Below are 19,877 nucleotides of genomic sequence, written 5' to 3'. Positions count from 1 at the left end.
ATCTACTGTACCGTTGTGATATACTAACGCTGAATTGCTTTCTATAGGGATCCAATATGGTGACTCTCAATCCTTCTTCTATTTCATCATTCAAGTCAAGGAAAGAGAGATAAAGACTTACTTTTACTCTATGACGCCCATTTGGAATACATCCTTCCTTTTGCGCGACCGAAATTTGTAAAGAAACCGATCTTTCTGTCATTATGTTGAATCTTAATTAGTGAGAACACGGATACTTGTCACTGTCTAATTCTTCCTTTGAATCATACATAACCTGACCCTTCTGTTTCACTTTTGATTCTTAGTGAATGTTAATCCGATTTGCCGTTTCCTTTCAATTTCCTCTGCAGAAGATTTCATTCTCGTTTGTCATTTTCGTTCTGTGTGCCCGTGGTGTTGAAGTGCTTTTTTGTTCCCCCAAATCAGATTCATTCTGTCCCTTTTGGGGCAAGGTGACCTGAGAAACAATAAAGCAGAATGTTAATAATTGATTAATACCCCTTTCAAACACTTAATTAATAAAGGAGACCTTTGAATGAAGCACAATAATCTGACTGTTCATTTGTCTCTGTTTCACTCTGGTTTCGAATAACATTCTCAGCCACACAGTATTCGCAGGCAACGGGAAGGTCACCTTCTTCTCTCTGATTTAGTCGTCTAACAAAAGCCCGTGTCAGTTCGACACAGGGCCCGTGTTCACAGATCACAGAAAGAAAAGGTTTGCAGCTCACTATAAAACATGACTCTGTCTCTAGCCTTATCTGTAGGGTTGCGATGCATATTTAATAAAACGTCAGCTTTGGTGGGATATTTTATTATTGATACAGTGGAATGCCTGGGATGTCATTGAGAGGTTAGACATAACAATGGAGGATGGATCATTGCCGGGTGGTCTTATAAGTAGCGCCATAACTTCACTGATTCCACTGTAGAGAAGGACAGGTTATGCTTCCACTATCCACAGATGTGGAGTGATGCAATAGTTTATGTTCAGAGCGAAGAGCTCCTTTTTTGCTCGACTGGACTAGCTGACTAGCCGACCCCCTTCTGCTTATGTTTACGTGATCTGTCTGACCCTGGTTGTGTAACACTCATGCGCACGCCCGCACACACACATGCACACACTTACATGCACACGGGTTCCCTGTACTGGTTGACAGTGGAATAAGATGTCGTTACCAGTCCCAACCAGAGGGGGGCAAACAAATGTCTGGGAGACACACCAATTAGTCATGCATCAGTTTAATCATCACGCTATCCTAATGAGATGACCTCAGGGATTGACGTGTGAATATATATATATATATTTATATATACAGTGCCAGTCAAAAGTTTTGACACACCTACTCCTTCAAGGGTTTTTCTTTGTTTTTACTATTTTCTACATTGTAGAATAGTAATGAAGACATCAAAACTATTAAATAATACATATGGAATCATGTAGTAACCAAAAAAGTGTTAAACAATTCAATATATATATATTTATATTTGAGATTCTTCAAAGTAGCCACCCTTTGCCTTGATGACAGCTTTGCACACTCTTGGCATTCTCTGAACCAGCTTCATGAGGTAGTCACCTGGAATGCACTTCAACTAACAGGTCTGCCTTGTTAAAAGTGAATTTGTGGAAATGTTTTCCTTCTTAATGCGTATGAGCCAATCAGTTGTGTTGTGACAGGGTGGGGATGGTATACAAAATATAGCCCTATTTGGTAAAAGACCAAGTCCATATTATGGCAAGAACAGCTCAAATAAGTAAAGAGAAACGACAGTCCATCATTATTTTAAAACATGAAGGTCAGTCAATCCGGAACATTTAAGTAACTTTTAAAGTTGTTTCAAGTGCAGTCGCAAAAAACATCAAGCGCTATGATGAAACTGTCTCTCATGAGGGCCGCCACAGGAAAGGAAGACCCAGAGTTACCTCTGCCTGAGAGGATCAGTTCATTAGAGTTACCAGCCTCAGAAATTGCAGCCCAAATAAATGCTTCACAGAGTTCAAGTAACTGACACATCTCAACATCAACTGTTTAGAGGAGACTGGGTGAATCAGGCCTTCATGGTCAAAATGCTGCAAAGAAACCACTACTAAAGGACACCAATAAGAAGAAGAGACTTGCTTGGGTCAAGAAACATGAGCAATGGACATTAGAACGGTGGAAATTGGTCCTTTGGTCTGATGAGTGCAAATTTGAGATTTTTGGTTCCAACCGCCATGTCTTTGTGAGATGTAGAGTAGGTGAATGGATGATCTCCAGCAGGGGCTGGCAAGTAGCCTAATGGTTAGCGCATTGGGCCAGTAACCGAAAGGTTGCTGGATTGAATCCCCGAGCTGACAGTGACTGCCAGGGTAAAAATCTGTCGTTCTGCCCCTGAACAAGGCAGTTAACCCACTGTTCCCCAGTAGGCAGTCATTGTAAATAAGAATTAGTTCTTAACTGACTGGTCTAGTTAAATAAAATACAAATCTCTGCATGTGGTTCCCACTGTGAAGCCTGGAGGAGGAGGTGTGATGGGGTGCTTTGCTGGTGACACTGTCAGTGACACCTGCAGGCTGTGTAAGGACTATTTGTATTATTGACTGTACGCTTGTTTATTCCATGTGTAACTCTGTGTTGTTGTTTGTGTCACACTGCTTTGCTTTATCTTGGCCAGGTCACAGTTGTAAATGAGAACTTGTTCTCAACTAGCCTACCTGGTTAAATAAAGGTGAAATAAAAATGTCAATAAAATAAAAATGGCTATTTGACCAAGAAGGAGAGTGATGGAGTGCTGCATCAGATGACCTGGCCTCCACAATCAGCCGACCTCAACCCAATTGAGATGGTTTGGGATGAGTTGGACCGCAGAGTGAAAGAAAAGCAGCCAACAAGTGCTCAGCATGTGTGAGAACTCCTTCAAGACTGTTGGACAAGCATTCCAGGTGAAGCTGGTTGAGAAAATACCAAGAGTGTGTAAAAGCTGGCATCACTGCGAAGGGTCGCTACTATTTTGGTTACTACATTATTCCAGATGTGTTATTTCATAGTTTGATGTCTTCACTGTTATTCTACAATGTAGAAAAAAGTACAAATAAAGAAAAACCCTTGAATGAGTAGGTATGTCCAAACTTTTGACTGGTACTGTATATATGGATTCACAAGTCATATACACATTTAATGTGAATATAGAGACATCTCCATATTGCCTCTTCTTAATAATTAGTGCTGTTGTAATGTGTTGTTTTAATGCACATCATAGAGGAGCAATATCAACGTTTTCATTATCATCTGATATTTAGATTTGAATTAAACATGACATTTGTTATAGATGAGAAACAATAGCGCTAAACACTAAAGTCTTTATAAATGTCATAGCTGTCTAATCAAATCAAAAGTTTATTGGTCACGTACTGTACATAGTTTAGCAAATGTTATAGCGGGTTCAGCAAAAGGCTTGTGTTACTAGCTCCTAACAGCGCAGCAAAAATGTCAAATAATAATCAAAAAACAGAAATCACGAATGTCAGAACGAATCCAGTTAACAACCCAGATAACACTGGAATCCAAATGCAATCTAAAGCCATCCTTAAAAGTTGCATACCTAAACAGGTAGGTCTATAATGAAGAAATAGAACCAAAGTCATACAGCATGTATCACTCCACAGAGATAGGATCCATGTCACCACAGCATGTATCACTCCACAGAGATAGGATCCATGTCACCACACCATGGCACAGAGATAGGATCTATGTCACCACAGCATTGCACAGAGATAGGATCCATGTCACCACAGCATGGCACAGAGATAGGATCCATGTCACCACACCATGGCACAGAGATAGGATCCGTGTCACCACAGAATGGCACAGAGATAGGATCCATGTCACCACAGCATGGCACAGAGATAGGATCCATGTCACCACACCATGGCACAGAGATAGAATCTATGTCACCACAGCATGGCACAGAGATAGGATCTATGTCACCACAGCATGGCACAGAGATAGGATCTATGTCACCACACCATGGCACAGAGATTGAATCTATGTCACCACACCATGGCACAGAGAGAGAATCTATGTCACCACACCATGGAACAAAGATTGAATCTATGTCACCACACCATGGCACAGAGATAGGATCCATGTCACCACACCATGGCACAGAGAGAGAATCTATGTCACCACACCATGGCACAGAGAGAGAATCTATGTCACCACACCATGGCACAGAGATTGAATCTATGTCACCACACCATGGCACAGAGATAGGATCCATGTCACCACACCATGGCACAGAGAGAGAATCTATGTCACCACACCATGGCACAGAGAGAGAATCTATGTCACCACACCATGGCACAGAGAGAGAATCTATGTCACCACACCATGGCACAGAGAGAGAATCTATGTCACCACACCATGGCACAGAGATAGGATCTATGTCACCACAGCATGGCACTAAGATAGGATCTATGTCACCACAGCATGGCACAGAGATAGGATCTATGTCACCACAGCATGGCACTAAGATAGGATCTATGTCACCACACCATGGCACAGAGAGAGAATCTATGTCACCACACCATGGCACAGAGATAGAATCTATGTCACCACACCATGGCACAGAGAGAGAATCTATGTCACCACACCATGGCACAGAGATTGAATCTATGTCACCACACCATGGCACAGAGATAGGATCCATGTCACCACACCATGGCACAGAGATTGAATCTATGTCACCACACCATGGCACAGAGAGAGAATCTATGTCACCACACCATGGCACAGAGATTGAATCTATGTCACCACACCATGGCACAGAGAGAGAATCTATGTCACCACACCATGGCACAGAGATAGGATCTATGTCACCACACCATGGAACAAAGATAGAATCTATGTCACCACACCATGGCACAGAGATAGGATCTATGTCACCACACCATGGAACAAAGATAGAATCTATGTCACCACACCATGGCACAGAGATAGGATCTATGTCACTACACCATGGAACAAAGATAGGATCTATGTCACTACACCATGGAACAAAGATAGGATCTATGTCACCACACCATGGCACAGAGATAGGATCTATGTCACTACACCATGGAACAAAGATAGGATCCATGTCACCACACCATGGCACAGAGATAGGATCTATGTCACCACACCATGGCACGTTCTGTGTCATTGTCCTGTTATTTCACCAGGGAGTTCATCTCGGGTAGTTTGTTTTTGGAGGTTCTAGGGGGCTTCTGAGATAGATAGCCCACTCCCCATCCTCACTTCACCACTTCAAGGGACACCCAGTCTCTAAATATACAGCCCACTGTGACTTATGAAGCTTGATGTTATGGGTGGCTTTAAATGTGACATGTCCTGAAGGCCCGCTGGACACGTAAATGTGAGGCGTCTGCACACATTCAGATGGTGGCACGTGCGGTTGGGAATGTACATGGGAGCTTGGGTTGATTTTCACAGCTTGAGTAGCTACCGTACCTCTGTACTGCTGGATGTACAAAAGCATTTATTTTATTTAGCCAGGCAAGTCAGTTAAGAACAAATTCTTAAATACAATGACGGCCTACCCCGGCAAACCCGGACGACACTGGGCCAATTGTGCGCCGCCCAAGTGACTCCCAATCATGGTGATACAGCCTGGAATCGAACCAGGGTCTGTAGTAACGCCTCTAGCACTGAGATGCAGTGCCTTAGACCGCTGCGCCACTCGGGAGCATGATTGTCCTTTCATTTCTATGGAGGCTTTTAACATGATGTAATGTGTCCCATATGCAGGATCTTCAGCTAAGCAACTTGACACTTGACACAACATCATGTGTATGCTTGCGTGTTATATTTAGGGGTTAGTCAATTGTGATTACTGTCATTTCATTGGCTGCCCCGGTTGACAGGAAGTGGTATTTGGCAAACAGGTTTGAGAGCCTCTTTTAAAGCTCCAAATGGTTAATGTTATGTTGACATTGAGGCTACAGTTTACTAACACCCACATCAAAACCCCTTCATTCTGACCCATTCTTACAGCCCTCTCTTGTCCAGCCCAGTCCAAAGTGGCTCACTCGTAAGATTCCATTAGCTCTATGAGACACTTCCACCTCATCTCAGTTTCACTGATTCAAATCATTTAATGGAGTCCCGGCTGTATGAGTTCAACCACACGGCCCAATGACAAAGGAGTTGGTCTCTGAACGCTAGACATTCCAATTATTACCAGCACTTATCTGTTGTACAGTTAAACCAATGGCCAGGCCAGGTCGTCACCTGGCTTTTCATTTCAATTGACTTGACCTAAAACAGGTTCTATTCTAGATACTCTACGGGTAGGGAGTTTGATTGGGGGGGGGGGTTCCCTTTCTAAAGCATTCATCTTGTACTTACTTATCTGTTATGTGCATATAATGAGCATTCCTTTCCTATTGTTTACCAATCATCTTCCTTATCTTCATGACCCATCTTCACCACCAGCATGATTCTGTGTTTCAGGGCCCTTTTCTTTTTTTTCCAGCGGTATTATGATGACACCCAGAACGGCACCGGAGCGTGCACGCTAACGGATTACCACCCGACCCACAGGGCTTACAGTTTAATCATTTATGTAGATATTGCTCTGAGACAAAGACAGCACTGTAATTCATAACGTCCCCTCACACAGACCTAGCTGCTACTGTGATGGTTGCCATGGTGAAATAGATTAAATGTTTGTTTTTTTCAAACCTGTTAAAGCTTTATTTATAACTTACTAGATGGCGAACGGTATTCGGAGTGACGGCTTAATCATTAACAGCAGCACCGTTGGTCAAACTGAGAACCCACTCGCAGATAGTTTATTTTGCTTCCACCTGTCTATATCCATATAAACAAAGATAGACTAGGCCTATATCCCCAGAACATTGTATCAGCATTGATGAACAAGGGGCCCCCTGATTATGTCCAAAGTCACTGTCTGGACATGGAGAAGGTTCTGGATATACCGGTTTAGATCCGCCACTCGTACGTATAAATAGCGTCGGATGGAGTTGGTGTTTGGCAGCGCTCAGCAAACATTAAGAGGCAGAGGAGCCTGATAAAAGGGAGTGAAACATGATTTGCATTCATTACGCATAGGCCCAGTGGGATGAGACAGAGAGAATGGCCTAGTCAGAGAGAGAGAGAGAGAGAATGAACGAGAGAGAATGAGAGAGAGAGAGACACATTGGAAAGAATTAACAAAAAAACAGAGCAAACTAGAATGCTATTTGGTCCTTAACAGAGAGTACACAGTAGCAGAATGCCTGACCACTGTAACTGACCCAAACGTAAGGAAAGCGTTTGACTATGTACAGACTCAGTGAGCATAGCCTTGCTATTGAGAAAGGTCGCCGTAAGCAGATCTGGCTCTCAAAGAGAAGACAGGCTATGTGCACACTGCCCACAAAATTAGGTGAAAACTGAGCTGCACTTTCTAAACTGCCCAATGTATGATATTAGAGACATATTTTCCTCAGATTACACAGATACACAATGAATTAGAAAACAAACCCGAGTTTGTTAAACTCCCATATCTATTGGGTGAAATACCAGTGGGACATCACAGCAGCAAAATTTGTGACCTGTTGCCATAAGAAAAGGGCAACCTGTCACGCCCTGACCTTAGATATCTCTGTTTTTCTATATATTTTGGTTAGGTCAGGGTGTGACTAGGGTGGGTACTCTAGTTTTTGTATGTCTAGGGTTTTTTGTATGTCTATGTTGGCCTCATATGGTTCCAATCATATTTAGGTAGTCATTTTCCTCATTTGTGTTGTGGGATCTTGTCTATGTTTAGTTGCCTGTCTGCACTATTCATATAGCTTCACGTTTCGTTCGTTGGTTTTGTTAAGTGGTTCATTCATTAAAAGAGAATGTACGCATACCACGCTGCGCCTTGGTCCGATCCTTATGACGAACATGACAGAAGATCCCGCCACAAATGGACCAAACAGCATGGCGAGGAGGCCTGGACTTGGAAAAGGACCCTGGACGCAGGCCGGGGAGTATCGCCATCCGAAGGAGGAGATAGAGGCAGCGAGAGAGGAACAGCGTCGATACGAGGAGTTAAGCCCATTCTTGGGGGGAGGCACATGGAGCAGTCGGCGGAGCCGAGGAGTAAACCAGGGCCAGTCTGGGAGAAGAAGGAGTACTCAGAGGAGAGAGAAATGGGGGAGTTGTTGAGTTGGTGGAGGACGCACGGATTTGGAATAAAGGAACGTGTTGTCAGTTTGGTGCCACTGAGTCAGCTCCCCGTACTCATCCTGAAACGTGTGTTAAAGTTCCGGAGCAATTTATGCCGGCTATACACACCAGGTCTCCATCGTTCCTTCACAACCCAGTGCGTCCTGTGCCAACTCTCCCTCAAGTGCGCTTTCCCAGTCAGGTGTGTCCTGTTCACATGTACCGGTCCCCCGCATCAGGTCTCCAGTGTGCATCCACAGTCCAGTACATCCTGTGCCTCCTCCCCGCACTCGCCCTGAGGTGCGTGTCACCAGCCTGGTACCACCATTGCCGGCACCACGCATCAGGCCTCCAGTGTGCCTCCACAGTCCAGAGCTTCCGGCAACAGTTCCCAGTCCAGAGCTTCCGGCAACAGTTCCCAGTCCAGAACTTCTGGCGACGGTCCCCAGTCCGGGGCCTCCAGCGACGATCCCCAGTCCGGGGCCTCCAGCGACGAGCTGCAGTCTAGAGTCTTCAGCGACGAGCTGCAGTCAAGAGTCTCCGGCGATGATCCACGGTCCGGTTCAACAGAAGCGGAGGGATCAGCGTAAGGAGGAGGGGCTGCGTCCAGAACCGGAGCCGCCAGCGAGGGTGAATGCCCACCCGGACCCTCCCCTATAGGTTCAGGTTTGCGGCCGGAAGTCCGCACCTTTGGGGGGAGGGGGGGGGGGGGGGGGTACTGTCACGCCCTGACCTTAGATATCTCTGTTTTTCTATATATTTTGGTTAGGTCAGGGTGTGACTAGGGTGGGTACTCTAGGTTCTGTATGTCTAGGGTTTTTGTATGTCTAGGGGGTTTTGTACGTCTATGTTGGCCTGATATGGTTCCAATCAGAGACAGCTGTTTATCGTTGTCTCTGATTGGGGATCATATTTAGGTAGCCATTTCTTCACTTGTGTTGTGGGATCTTGTCTATGTTTAGTTGCCTGTCTGCACTATTCGTATAGCTTCACGTTTCGTTCATTGGTTTTGTTGTTTTTGTTAAGTGGTTCATTCATTAAAAGAGAATGTACGCATACCACGCGACACCTTGGTCCGATCCTTATGACGAACGTGACACAACTAGTGAAGAACAAAAACCATTGTAAATACAACTCATATTTATGTTTATTTATTTTTTATTTTGTACTTTAACTATTTGCACATAATATTACATTTGTAATGTCTTTATTCTTTTGGAACTTTTGTGAGTGTAATGTTAACTGTTAAAACTTCTTTGGGATAGGGGGCAGCATTTTCACTTTTGGATGAAAAGCATGCCCAGAGTAAACTGCCCCCTACTCAGTCCCAGATGCTAACATATGCATATTATTATTAGTATTGGATAGAAAACACGCTGAAGTTTCTAAAACTGTTTGAATGATGGCTGTGAGCATAACATAACTCATATGGCAGGCCAAAACCTGAGAAGAAATCCAAACAGGAAGTGGGAAATCTGAGGTTTGTAGTTTTTGAACTCAGCCCCTATCGAATACACAGTGGGATATGGGTCATTTTGCACTTCCTAAGGCTTCCACTAGATGTCAACCGTCTTTAGAACATTGTTTCAGGCTTCTACTGTGAAGGAGGGCCGAATGAGAGCTGATTGAGTCAGAAGTCTGGCAGCAGCCTCAATCTCAGTCACGCGCATTTCACATGAGAGGTAGCTCTCGTTCCATTGCTTTTCTACAGACAATGGAATTCTCCGGTTGGAACATTATTGAACATTTATGATCCTAAAGATTGATTCTATACTTAGTTTGACACGTTTCTACGACCTGTAATATAACTTTTTGAACTTTTCGCACGACGTTCGGCTGGAACTGAACGCGCTTTTGGATTTGTTTACGAAACGCCGTAACAAAAGAAGCTATTTGGACATAAATTATGAACTTTATCGAACAAATCTAAATTTATTGTGGAACTGGGATTCCTGGGAGTGCATTCTGATGAAGATCATCAAAGGTAAGTGAATATTTATAATGCTATTTCTGACTAATGTTGACTGCGCAACATGGCGGATATTTCTTTGGGCTGTTTTGGGCTCTGAGCGCCGTACTCAGATTATTATTTTTCCGTAAAGTTTTTTTGAAATCTGACACAGCTGTTGCATTAAGGAGAAGTTTATCTATATTTCCATGTATAACACATGTATTGTCATCAACTGTATTTATGTAAATAATGTGGCTCTCTGCAAAAGCACTACATGTTTTGGAACTACTGAACATAACACACCAATGTAAAATGAGATTTTTGGACATAAATATGAACTTTACCGAACAAAACATACATGTATTGTGTAACATGAAGTCCTATGAGTGTCATCTGATGAAGATCATCAAAGGTTAGTGATTCATTTTATCTCTATTTGTGCTTTGCTATTTGGCGCCCTGCAATTTCATTGGCTGTTGGCGAGGGTTTCTGCTAGCTGAATGGGGTTTTGTTTATTATCTAGATCCCTTGCTTTGGCAATGTTAACATATGTTTCCCAATTGAAATTGAGAGAGAGTGAGAGAGAGAGAATTAGCGAGAGAGAGAGAGTGAGCAAGAGAGAGAGCGAGAGTGGGTGAGAGAGAAAGAGAGAAAGAAAGAGAGAGAGAGAGAGAGAGAGAGAGAGAGAGAGAGAGAGAGAGAGAGAGTGATGTTGGTTCTGGGGAGTTAACAAGCAGGCCACTGTACGTCATAAACAAGTCCCATCTATGGTGAAGCATGATGAGCACATTTCAGAACCACACTCTTTTTTTCATGTTGACTCTCTGTAGTTTCCGACTCTCTGTCTCTCTCAGAAATGTTCAGTGGAAAAAATGATTATGCATGTTATATCAACATTGACAATTTTTTTCCAGAGTACTTCCTACACCCTCCATAAATCCAGTGCAAAGTAGCCTACACTCAGAGGAGTGTTACATCATCCCTAATCCCCCAACTGTAGCTGTGGCTTTTCTGGGTTTTATGTACTGTGTTGTGATGAGTGTGTTAGAGTGAGAGGTGTTTACAACAATAAAGCCTGGTGCCTAGAATGTCCTCTCCACCCATACAACATATGACACTTCTGCAGCCTGTCTGTCTGGCCGTCTGGCCATCTGGCACACAGTACTGTTTAGCTCCTCTGTGTGTGTCAGCTGGCCCAGCGAGACAGAGGCTCCTAATCATCTCAAACCTGCTTGGAGACGCCACAGCCAAGCTGGGCCCACTCCATCACAACACTTTCTCTCTACTCAGCCTCTCTCTTTCTCTCCACTATGTGCCTGTCTGTATGTCTCCTCTCTCACTCTCTGTTTTCTCTCTCTTGCTCCCTTTCTGTCTCTCTCTGTATCCCTCTCTCTCTCTACCTCTCTCTCAGTTCAATTCAAATGGCTTTATTGGCTTGGGAAACATATGTTAACTAGACAATGAACAAAAGTTGAATGCAATCAGAAACAATAAATATTACACTCACAAAGGTTTCAAAAGAATAGAGATCTCAAAAATCATATTATGGCTACGTACAGTGTTATAACGATGTGCCAATAGTTAAAGTACAAAAGGGAAAATAAACGAACAAACACCATTGTAAATACAACCCATATTTATGTTTTTCACTGGTCGCCCTTTTCTTGTGGCAACAGGTCACAAATATTGCTGCTGTGACGGCACACTGTCGTATTTCACCCAATAGATATGTGAGTTCATCAAAATTGGATTTCTTTTCAAATTCTTTGTGGATCTGTGTAATCTGAGAGAAAAGTGTGTCTCAGTTTCCACCACATTTTGGGGCAGTCTGCACATAGCCCGTATTCTCTTGAGAGCCAGCTCTGCCTATGGGAGTTCCTGTCTCAATAGCAAGGGTGTGCTCACTGAGTCTATACATAGTCAAAATAGCATTCCAGTTTGCTTTGTTTGTTTTTTGTTAATTCTTTCAAATGTGTCAAGTAATTATGTTTTTGTTTTCTCGTGATTTGGTAGGGTCTAATTGTGTTGCTGTTGATGTCCTGGGGCTCTGTGGGTCTGTTTATGTTTGTGAAGGAGCCCCAGGACCAGCTTGCTTAGGGAACTCTTCTCTATGTTAATCCTTCTGTAGGTGATGTCTTTGTTATGGAAGGTTTGGGAATCGCTTCCTTTTAGAAGGTTGCAGAAGTCTCTTTTCTGGATTTTGATAATTAGCTAGTTTTGGCATAATTCTGCTGTGCAAGCATTATTTGATGTTTTACGTTGTACACAGATTATAATTGTATAGAATTCTGCATGCAGAGTCTTAATTTGGTGTTTGGGGACAGAAGCACTATATCATCAGCAAACAGTAGACATTTGACTTCAGATTCTAGTAGGGTGAGGGGGGTGCTCCAGTCTGTTCTAGTGCCCTTGCCAATTCGTTGATATATATATGTGGACATCTATAAGTACCTAGGTGTCTGGCTAGACTGTAAACTCTCCTTCCAGACTCATATCAAACATCTCCAATCTAAAATCAAATCTAGAGTCGGCTTTCTATTCCGCAACAAAGCCTCCTTCACTCACGCCGCCAAACTTACCCTAGTAAAACTGACTATCCTACCGATCCTCGACTTCGGCGATGTCATCTACAAAATAGCTTCCAATACTCTACTCAGCAAACTGGATGCAGTTTATCACAGTGCCATCCGTTTTGTTACTAAAGCACCTTATACCACCCACCACTGCGACCTATATGCTCTAGTCGGCTGGCCCTCGCTAAATATTCGTCGCCAGACCAACTGGCTACAGGTCATCTACAAGTCCATGCTAGGTAAAGCTCCGCCTTATCTCAGTTCACTGGTCACGATGGCAACACCCACCCGTAGCACGCGCTCCAGCAGGTGTATCTCACTGATCATCCCTAAAGCCAACACCTCATTTGGCCGCCTTTCGTTCCAGTTCTCTGCTGCCTGTGACTGGAACGAATTGCAAAAATCGCTGAAGTTGGAGACTTTTATCTCCCTCACTAACTTTAAACATCTGCTATCTGAGCAGCTAACTGATCGCTGCAGCTGTACATAGTCTATCGGTAAATAGCCCACCCAATTTTACCTACCTCATCCCCATACTGTTTATATTTATTTACTTTTCTGCTCTTTTGCACACCAATATCTCTACCTGTACATGACCATCTGATCATTTATCACTCCAGTGTTAATCTGCAAAATTGTAATTATTCGCCTACCTCCTCATGCCTTTTGCACACAATGTATATAGACTTTCTTTTTTTTCTACTGTGTTATTGACTGGTTAATTGTTTACTCCATGTGTAACTTTGTGTTGTCTGTTCACACTGCTATGCTTTATCTTGGCCAGGTCGCAGTTGCAAATGAGAACTTGTTCTCAACTAGCCTACCTGGTTAAATAAAGGTGAAATAAATAAATTAAAACATTTAAAATATATGTGTGTGTGTGTGTGTGTGTGTGTGTGTGTGTTGAAGACGGAGGGGCTGAAGTTGCATCCCTGTCTCACCTCACGGCCCTTTTGAAAGAAATTGTAAGGGAGTGCGTAACAGGCGGCAGGGAAGTCAGGCGCAGGAGAGCAAAACTGGGTAATCAACGGAGTTTATTAATAAAACCACCGGTAACCAGAACAACAAACAAATGGGTACAAAAACCTTCGCGCACCAGAGAAAACGTGCACATGCACTTACAATAAACAATTCCGCACAAAGACATTGGGGAAACAGAGGGTTAAATACACAACATGTAATGAGGGAAATGAGACCAGGTGTGTGGGAAGACAAGACAAAACAAAAGGAAAATGTAAAGTGGATCGATGATGGCTGGAAGACATGCGACGCCAACCGCCGAGCGCCGCCCGAACAAGGAGAGGAACCGACTTCGGTGGAAGTCGTGATAGAAATGTGTGTTTTTTTGGACATTTGTTGTTTGTGTACACGGATTTTATGTTTTCCCCCCAACACTGTTTTGTTATTATATATCAGATTTTTTGTAACTGTATAGCAGACCTTCATGCCAAATTGAGTCAAACGATTTTTGGAAATCAACAAAACATGAGAAGACTTTGTCTTTGTTTTGTTTTGTTTGTTTGTCAATTAGGGTGTGCAGGGTGAATGCATGTTCTGTCGTACGGTAATTTAGTAAAAAGCCCATTCGACATTTGCTTAGTACATTGTTTTCACTGAGGAAATGTACGAGTCTGCTGTTAATGATGATGCATAGGATTTTCCCAAGGTTGCTGTTGACGCATTTCCCATGGTAGTTATTGGGGTTGAATTTGTCTCCACTTTTGTGGATTGAGGCGTTCAATACTCTGTATTGTTTTGGTGATTCACCATAGTGAAATCGTAGGCTCTGGTTTTCTGGATCTCTATGTTTTTGGTTGGATAGGTTTCCCAATTTCTTTCTTAGGTTTTTGCCTCAAACCATTTGTCATTGTTGTTAATTGTCTGCTTGAAATGTTTAGATTTGATAGGGAAACTGAAAGGTCAAATATATTATTTAGGCTTTTGTCGTGTCTTTGGCTATGCCGGATTAAGTGATATGACATGCTATTCTATAAAATAATTTATCCGTAATTAATATTACCTGATTGAGCTAATCATGTAAATGTAATTAACTAGAGAGTCGGGCACCACAAAATAATATTTATAGAGCTGTTATCTTCCGAATAAACTCTTAAAGACCTAGTAGTATTTTACATCAATAGCAGTCAATATTAATCGTCCTCTTAATTCAGTCTCATCTGAAAGTTGTAAATTCTTGGTTATCTGCACGAACCCTGGCTAACAAGTTGAATCAGCAATACAAAATTGGGTTTAATTATTTATTTACTAAATACCTAACTAATCACACACAATTACACATACACATAATTCAATCATAACTTGATTACAAATTACGTCATAAAGGAAAATGTCCCTAGCGGGCGGAACAGATATAACAGCTTGTTACACAAAAGAAAAGGGCTGGGTTAGAGTGAAAGAGCGGGAAGACTGAGGAACAAAGGGTGAAGCTGTGCTATCGTAAATACAGTATCTTGTGCATTCTAAATTACCGCCCATTTGGAAATGGAAAATGCAATAAATATTTACCCTGAGCTGCGCTTCGGTAGGTTGGTGGTAGATGGAAGGCCGTGTTGCCCAACCGAGTCCTTTGAAGAATGTCTCTGGTGGTCAATTAGATACATTGTAGTAACGTTGTTGTGTGATAGACGGGATACTCTGTCTGTTCCTTCCTAACCCTGCAGTGGCTGTTGCTAACTCAACGGCTAGTAGGTATCACTTCTGTAGTGAATAAGAGTTCAAAGTTCATACCATTCGCAACCAAAGCTCACACTGATGTTGGCTTCGTTCTGTAGTTATTATCTGAACCATTCTGACATTGGACCGTCGTCCCCACATCCTCGGAACAGGAGGTTATATTGTCGTCAAGGCTTTATATAGGAAGGGAGAGGAGGGTGTGTCTGAAAAGTTTTATAGCCCATGTCCCTTCACAGGGGCGGGCCACTGATTGAGCAGAGCCCTACCTTATGAAAACCCAAATCTCACATTTTAGAAGCTAAAATCCCATTTCATCCCATCACGGATAATTTCCTATTCAGACATTTAAATTGAACAACAATTCCATGTGAATCCGATAACTCTGATGTGTAGACTTTCCACTGTAGAGTTTATGTCATCTTATCATTGATGAGAATGTCTCAGATGACAACCGAACTGACATCATATTCATTAAGTACCACCGCATATGTTCAATTGGTCAGATTACCAGAATATTGTTCATTTCCCCCCACCTTCTGATGTTCCCAGAATCTCTATGTTAACCAAGGGTTTTGCAAATGTAACATCAGTAGGGTAGAGAGAGGAAAAAGGGGGGAAGATGTATTTATGACTGTCATAAACCTTCCCCCAGGTCAACGTCATGACACTTTCTACTGCCAGCTATCTTCACTATCTCTTACAGTTGAATGCATTCAGTTGTAAAACTGGCTAGGTATCCCCCTTTATCTCTTGCTCTCCCCGCTCTCATCTCTATCTTTCTATCCTCGCTGCAACTCTTTTGTGATGTGTTGGATTGAGAGTGCTTGAAATATAAGTGGGTGGATCCTAATAATGGGGAGTCAACAAATAATTGTACTGTACAATATTTTTCACAGCAAACGTTTTGGACTGTGAGGAGAGCTAATGGCATTGGATGCAAACAAACAACTCCGATGGAAAGAGAAGCTCTTGCCAAGGTTTGGATGAGACACTCTGGAGTCTGTTAAGTGCTTCTGGGTGACCTTCAAAGACAGGAAGTATCTGCTGTTTCAGCAAAAGCTTCCAAACCAGAAACTAAAGCTGTTACTTCACTAAAGAGGAGGAGAACGTGAAATCAAACTTGTTCAGGTACAGTGCGTGCTCAGGTTAAGCAAGTTTTGTGACGCTGTGACTCAGAACATTTGATTGATTAACAAAGTATTGGATTGATTTAAGGCGAGTGAAGAAACATGAGATGTTCTCCACCAGCAGCAAGGCAGATGCCTCCTACAGCCTACTGGTATGTCTCTGTCTTGACTATCAACTGTGGGTCCTGATGAGTCATCTTCATGTCACTTCATGTTGTGCCAGGAAAGCAATAAGGCAGCTTTCACAACATTAGACCTCCTAGCCAGGAGCAATCAGGCTTGGTGGTGTGTATATGTGCGTCTGTGTGTGCATCATTAGAAACAAAGCATCCCTCCAAGTGGTGAGTCAGTCGCATATGAGCTGCCATTTCCCTCAGCAACCCCTTCTAGTCCGTCATCTCAGCCAGAACTCCCTTTTCTATGCGGACACAGAGCACGAGAGAGAGAGAGATCACCTATAGTTACTGTATGATGTACTTTACTAGGTTTTAATAGGCATGGTTGTGTATGAGTGCACCCCCAGGTGACAGAAAACAACAGGTCGCGATGTCACTTCCTAATCTGCAGCTCCACATAATAAACTGATGTCATCGCCATGGTTTCCCCTGACACGTGTCCGACCGGCATTTTACTGTGCACGCTGTCACATCAGCATTAATGTCATGGACGGGTGGCATTGATTTCATTACTGAGACACCCTTAAAAGGGCAATTTATTTTTCCTGCGTATTGTCTCTGAGGCTGGTAGATTTCCTGAAGCACGTACCTTATTAATGATGTCAGTCTGTCAAGGGGAGCGTAAGGGGAAGTAATTCCCCAGGCTGGATGGGAAGGCTGACGGGGAATCTGTGGCAGGGCCAACGGGAACATATGGAGGATAGGATCTGGCTAACTAGTATCCCTGGGAAATGGCCTCCTGTCTGTGTCTTCTCTGACCCCATTCCTCTTCAGAAATGGAAATGCTGTGGCATGATAGAGGAGAAAAGCAGAAAACATTTGATCTATTTTAATGGGAATGGGTGAGGAAATACATGAAGATACTGCTGAATGAACTTATGTGTATATACGTATACACAGTAGAGATATGACATGTTTTGTTTAGAAATGTGTCATATAATTGCTGCCTATATTATGTGATGTAAATGCTCACTCCACTGATAAATATGTTCTACATCCTGCCCTGTTTGTTGACATCTGACCTCAGAGCTGAATAGACATAGAGGGGGATCGAGCCCAGTCTGCCCGGTAACATGACTGCGGGCCATATCCAATGAAATCAATTAGAATACACCACTTGCTTGCTGTGATACAATGTGCAACTGGATTCTTTTCAACAGTGAAATAAACTCACTGTGCCAACATGTTTGCAGTGGAGCATTATTATTTACAGGTGATTTAACTCCAAAATCCCCTTGTGGATTAGATTGAATGGAACCCTCGTCTCGAGATTAGCACACAGTCTTCTCTATACCGTCAATCCCTACTTCACAGACACAAATGCTGTTCAAACATCAGTTCTATTGCCGCTAACGACGCTTTTAAACATCTCCGGAGCAACACACAAGCGCTGCCATAGACTTCCTGTTATTCAAAAAACGGGAGACGTCAACAGAAATGGTATCACGATCCAGTGGGAGGCTGGTAGCTCGTTCCTGAGGAGAGGAGTGGTTCGAGATTTACAGAATGGAGTGTTCAGCTACATGGTGTTTACTGCTGTACTGCTGTTGACAAAGCTTGAAGTGTGAGGGACTAAAATCCCACATTCAGTCAATCGAAGAACCCAGACCACAGGTTAACTCTGTTTTGGGACCTGTGACCTCGACACACCGCACAAGCTGTTCCTCTCATGGACATGCCCTTCAAATACATTGTCTCTTTGTGTGTGTGTGTGTGTCCTAGATTTGTCTCGGGTGCGTTTCTCTGATTGTGGCAGGTGTTTGGGAGCATTGTCTGTTGTGTCCATGTGTTGTTGTTTCCTTGTTGTCACTCTTCCCCAGGTCCCGCTGGGAAGCTGTAGATGAAATACCACAGGAAACACATTTGATTTGCAAATAGTTCTTGGAAAACAACACACAGGTGTGTTTGTTCCAGACAGTACTGATTTGCAAGAAAACGAGGCGTGCTTTGTCTACTAGTTTCTACATTTGACCAACAAAAAAAAACACTTCAGGAAACACAAGTTATATGCCTCGAGGATATGCCACTAACAACATTTGGCATTATAACATTGCATTTTGTCTAACACAGTAGTTGTGTAACCTACAGTTCTTATTGAAGGGTGTAGCCTTAAGCTGCTACACACACTAAGAGTTTGCCAATTAAAATTCACTGGAGTGTTTTGTTTGCTGTAACTTTCCAGTCGATGCCTGTTTTGCACATTCCAGTCAAGGTCGTCAGTGTTTGCGCTGTAAGTTCAGAGGTTTGTTTGCCATCCAGTCAACAGACACAGACATCCTCGCTACCATCGATAATGTTCCACTGGTGTCCAGGGGTTCAATGACACCTAACACTCACTGGGTGGATCATTTTTCAGACTGGTACTGTGTGTGTGTTTGTGTGTGTGTGTGTGTGTGTGTGTGTGTGCGTGTGTGTGTGTGTGTGTGTGTATGGTCATGTGTGTGTGTGCATATTGAGCTATGACCTGTACCTCAATCTCCACCCCCTTCTGGGAAAGCACAGGTGCTTCCTCTGATAATACACTCACCTCCCCCTCCTCTCTCTCCCTTCCTCCCTCTCTCTCTTTCCCTAACCAGGAAGTAAGAGCCGTACAGTCCAGCACATCTAGAAGAGCCCCAGCCAGTAGCTACCAGCTGGACCAGAAGAGTGACCCATCACCTGGTGAGAACATGGCCTCAACTCAAGAACCCAGCCTCTGTAAGTAGTCCATGACTGTAGTATTACGCACTGGCTTACCGCCTCCTCCAGGACTTTTATTCCATCAGAAATCAGGTTTCACAACTTTCAAAGAATTTCTTCAAATCCACATAGTAGATACAGAATGTGATATTGGTTACGTGTGTTTGAGAGAGAAATCTGAAGATGAGCTTGTGTGCTGAGAATGTACTGTATTGTCCTGTGTGGGATCAAATCTACTCTGGGAATTGAGTACCATCCGAGGTAGAAAATGAACAACCCTAGATACACAAACAGTGTTTCCATTACTGTGATAGGAGAAGTTGCCGAGTGGCTGCATTGTGGGTTTTCCCTTTTCCACTGAAACTGATAACGCTGTCTGTACAGAGTAGTCGTGGGGAATGTGCAGTATTCTCCATCCAAAAAGGTGCAGTATTTAAAAAGGTTCTCAGATGTATGTTTCTGTAATGGTAAATCATCCA

The 19,877-nt window shown here is 43.1% G+C and overlaps 1 protein-coding gene across 3 annotated transcripts in view; it reads left to right on the top strand.

The window, feature by feature from the left end:
• Positions 1–19,877, top strand: part of LOC110495793 (xin actin-binding repeat-containing protein 2) — a 55,694-nt gene that overhangs the window by 6,543 nt on the left and 29,274 nt on the right. For all 3 annotated transcript variants that reach the window (XM_021571223.2, XM_021571222.2, XM_021571224.2), the window contains one exon: positions 19,296–19,416. In XM_021571223.2, the coding sequence (XP_021426898.2) occupies positions 19,296–19,416 (121 nt within the window). The remainder of the gene's footprint in view (positions 1–19,295; positions 19,417–19,877) is intronic.

The sequence above is a fragment of the Oncorhynchus mykiss genome, chromosome 18 (assembly GCF_013265735.2).
Source record: "Oncorhynchus mykiss isolate Arlee chromosome 18, USDA_OmykA_1.1, whole genome shotgun sequence".
Lineage (NCBI taxonomy): Eukaryota > Metazoa > Chordata > Actinopteri > Salmoniformes > Salmonidae > Oncorhynchus > Oncorhynchus mykiss.
Note: the sequence above shows the minus strand (reverse complement) of the source record. Positions and strands in the feature narration are given on the sequence as shown.